The following is a 3,546-nucleotide window of genomic DNA, read 5'->3' on the forward strand; positions in this document are numbered from 1 at the left end:
AAGGGCCGTATATACGTATCTATATATCCAACATTCGGTGTGATGATCGAGTTACGCGTGCCTTCGAGTGCTTTCTTCGATGTGATGTGCCACAATGATTATCGGGGCACTACTTGCTCGTGTTGCCGTCATCGTCATGATGGCTGGAGACATGGTACTCACCCGATAGCTTTTGTTAGCGTTGCTTGTTTACGTTTTGACACCTCACGGTTATCGAGGAGGGTAGATTAAGTCCTCACTCAACAGCATCGTGAGTGTTATACTTTATGAAAATAGGTTTGTAATAGCGATAGAATATGCGTAATTATTCGATTATACCTCGATTTAGCAAAATATCTGATATAGTTATATTATGATCCGAATCTCTGGTGCTAGGCGTAACGAGTGTATCGAGTAGTAACAACGCACGAAAGTGCGGGTTGTTACACAAAGCCTTTGTGAAAATCACAATATTCGTTCGGTTGTGCCTTCGGTCCCGGTTTTATGGGTGGTGGTCTCGGGAAGGAGTTCTTTATCCTCTCCGTGGCCAGTATCTCACTCGGGGTCTTTGTGAGAGGGGTGAAGTTATCGGAGTAAGGAGGGGGACCCCTCCCTCGGGGTCTATATGGGGAGTATGAGGGCCTTGCCCTGTCATGCAACATTCTATCAAAGGCAGGTTTCCGGGAATAGGGTGTACCTTTATCAGGGGGCCTTGCAGCTGGGGTGACCCTCCGGGGGGCGATGTCCGTCTCCTTTGCTTTGCTGACTGTGTCCTTTCCCCGGACAAAGGCTCTGACTCTGTCCATAAGATTGTCAAATGAGTGGGGGAACTCTTCCCCAAGCTTCTCGCACAGCTGTGCGTGCTTCAACCCGTTTATGAAGCTGCTGATCTTCATGACCTCCGGGACGTCTTTGATGTTCATGCTTTCCTTGACGAACCTCTCCATGTATTTGTTTATTCTCTCGTTGTCCCTTTGTCTGATATGAAGGATCTCATTTGGATTCTTGACCACTTTCCTCTGTTGGCCAAAGTTCCTGAGGAACTTTTCGCTTAGCTCTTCATAACTATCTATTCCCCCCGGGGGAAGGCTGTCAAACCAAAGCTGGGCTCCTTCTGTCAGGGTTTGCACAAACATGTGACACCATACTGGCATGGGCCATCGTCCTAGTTGTCCCGCTCAACGGAAAGCATGCAGGTGATCTTCGGGGTCTCTCGTTCCATCATAACGGTCGAAGCCTGGGGGTAACTTCGTCTTGGGGGGCATAGGTGCTTCTGCGATTCTTCGCGTGAACTTTGAGACCTCGGCTAAGTCCCGTGGTAGATATGGCTGATCCAAGCCACTATCACCAAAGTTGTCTTTCTCCTTCCCCTTCTCCTTGGACTTCTGGCCTGTGATAAGATCCTCCCTTTCCTCTGAGGACATTTGCCTCAGGGCAGTCATAAACGTTTCCAGCTGGTCACCATTGTTGTTCTTGTTTTGAAGATTTGTTCCTTCTTGGTTGGAGGGTGTGTCAAAAGAAAGCCTAGCCCTGAGGTTGTCGAGCTTTTCCTGTCTCTTTTGATCTTCAAGGCACTTTGTTAACTTCTCCCTGTGCATGGCCACAAAGTCAGGAGTGATATGTTCTGCTTCTTCCAGGTTCTCTACCTGGTTTTCGTTACCCTCTTCATGGGTAATATCCTCTACAGTGACCTTATCTAAATCGTTTTGTGCCGTCTGAGTGACACGTGAGTTATGTGGTGTTGCCATGTTGTTCTTGACGGGATAAACTGCTCTTTAGATGTCGAGTTTTGATGTAAGTACATCGGGCATGCTGATGTCCCACGGATGGCGCCAATGTCGAATACCCAACTCCTTACTGACGTTAGCTGGATCTTCGTTGACGTCAAGAGCCTTTGCCTTCGTTTACCACAAAAGAACAAACCGTTAGCCTCGCCACGGAGGACCCCGGGAGGGGGATCCATGACCAAGCTCCGGCGTGAGAGTAAGTAAACTTGCCGGAAAATGAGAGGAGCTTCCTCCGATGAGTATAATCACCGGAAGGTTTCCTCCTTGGTGTGAATCTAATTAATGTGTGTATTAAATATGGGGGAATGTTGGTCGGAAGTAAATGAGGGTGTAGTAAATGAGGGAATGCCGGAAATGATACCTGCCTTAGCTCCTTGATGCCTTTTCTTATATAATAGCCAACTCCTATCTCACTAAGGATTTCCTACACGTGATCCAACGGTTTTTGGGAGTTCTCGGGGGGTGCAAACACGTGTCTGACCCCCAACGGAGGGATGTTCCCCTTAATTAATGCCCAGCCGGAGAAGTACAGTAATTCAGACGAGATCCTTTTCTTATCGGGCATTTAATGAGCTCTGTCCCTCTTAGCTGTTTCCCGCTCGTTACAAAAGGAAGAGGAACCTTAGTGGACAAGGCAATTCTATTTTATGGGCCTATACGAAATTGGGCTTCCAGAAAAATGGTCCAAAGCAGGTAAAGTGGGCTTCCCCACTGGCCCGTCGTCACCTACATAGACTCCAACTAATAGCAGAATTAATAAACGTGGAAACATGAAATAATAAAATACTAACTAAACCTAAAGAAAACATGTCAACCACATGAATGATAACAAGTTTGGTCAACTCTGACCAAGTATTTTAACGTGCAAACCACTAATGACTTCAGACCCATTAATCTGCTGAACCATGATCAATTAACCCGTAAGCGAACCATTTTCTGTATCGTATAAACCCGATTTAGAACCCGTGACCCGTGTGACCCGTAAACAAACCGAATAACCCAACAGCTGCAAACAGGAATATGTTTGTTTAAATGACGTTTGAAAGAGAAATATAAAACATACTTTGGTGAGCGTGGTTCGATTCAGGGTGGTTATTGCCTAAAATCGAAACCATTTATTTGTTTTGGTTTGGTTAACCGCTAAACCAAAACTTTTGACATGGATTGAATGTGTGTGTGTGTGTGTGTGTATATATATATATGGGGAATTGGCCTGTAATAATCCCACCTAGACCTTATTGGCCATTAATAATCCCACCTCAGAATATTCCCTCCACCAGTCCCACCTTTCACATATTTTTCCTACAATGTTCCCCCGTTAAAAAAACTTAACGGAGTTAAGCTTTTTTCCAAATTACAAATAGATTTTTTAGGGCTTTTGATCAGAACGATGATACGAGTCCAATGATGTAGAACTTACTTCGAAATGGTGCTCCAAGTGACTTGATTTTGGTTAATTGGAAATTTAAACACCGAATTGAAGCACCATTTTCATCGTTTGGAGCACCGTTTCGAGGCAAGTTTTACATCAATGGACTCGTATTGTCGTTCTAATCAAAAGCCCTAAAAATCTGTTTGTTATTTGGAAAAAAGCTTAACTCCGTTAAGTTTTTTTAACGGAGGACCGTTGTAGGAAAAATAGGTGAAAGGTGGGATTGGTGGGGGGAATATTCTAAGGTGGGATTATTAATGGCCAATAAGGTCTAGATGGGATTATTACAGGCCAATTTCCCTATATATATATATATATATATATATATATATATATATATATATATAT

General features: G+C 44.3%; 1 protein-coding gene across 1 annotated transcript; it reads right to left on the reverse strand.

Moving 5' to 3' along the window:
- Positions 1 to 422: 422 nt before the first annotated feature.
- LOC110925007 lies at positions 423 to 1,133 on the reverse strand. The gene has a single exon (XM_022168981.1). It carries the CDS (start codon positions 1,131 to 1,133, stop codon positions 423 to 425), a length of 711 nt encoding a protein of 236 aa, XP_022024673.1.
- Positions 1,134 to 3,546: the final 2,413 nt, after the last annotated feature.

This window comes from Helianthus annuus, chromosome 17, assembly GCF_002127325.2.
Source record: "Helianthus annuus cultivar XRQ/B chromosome 17, HanXRQr2.0-SUNRISE, whole genome shotgun sequence".
Classification (NCBI taxonomy): Eukaryota; Viridiplantae; Streptophyta; class Magnoliopsida; order Asterales; family Asteraceae; genus Helianthus; species Helianthus annuus.

Coding starts and splice junctions, on each gene's coding strand:
- LOC110925007 (XM_022168981.1), bottom strand. CDS start 1,133: ATGCCAGTATGGTGTCACATGTTTGTGCAAACCCTGACAGAAGGAGCC.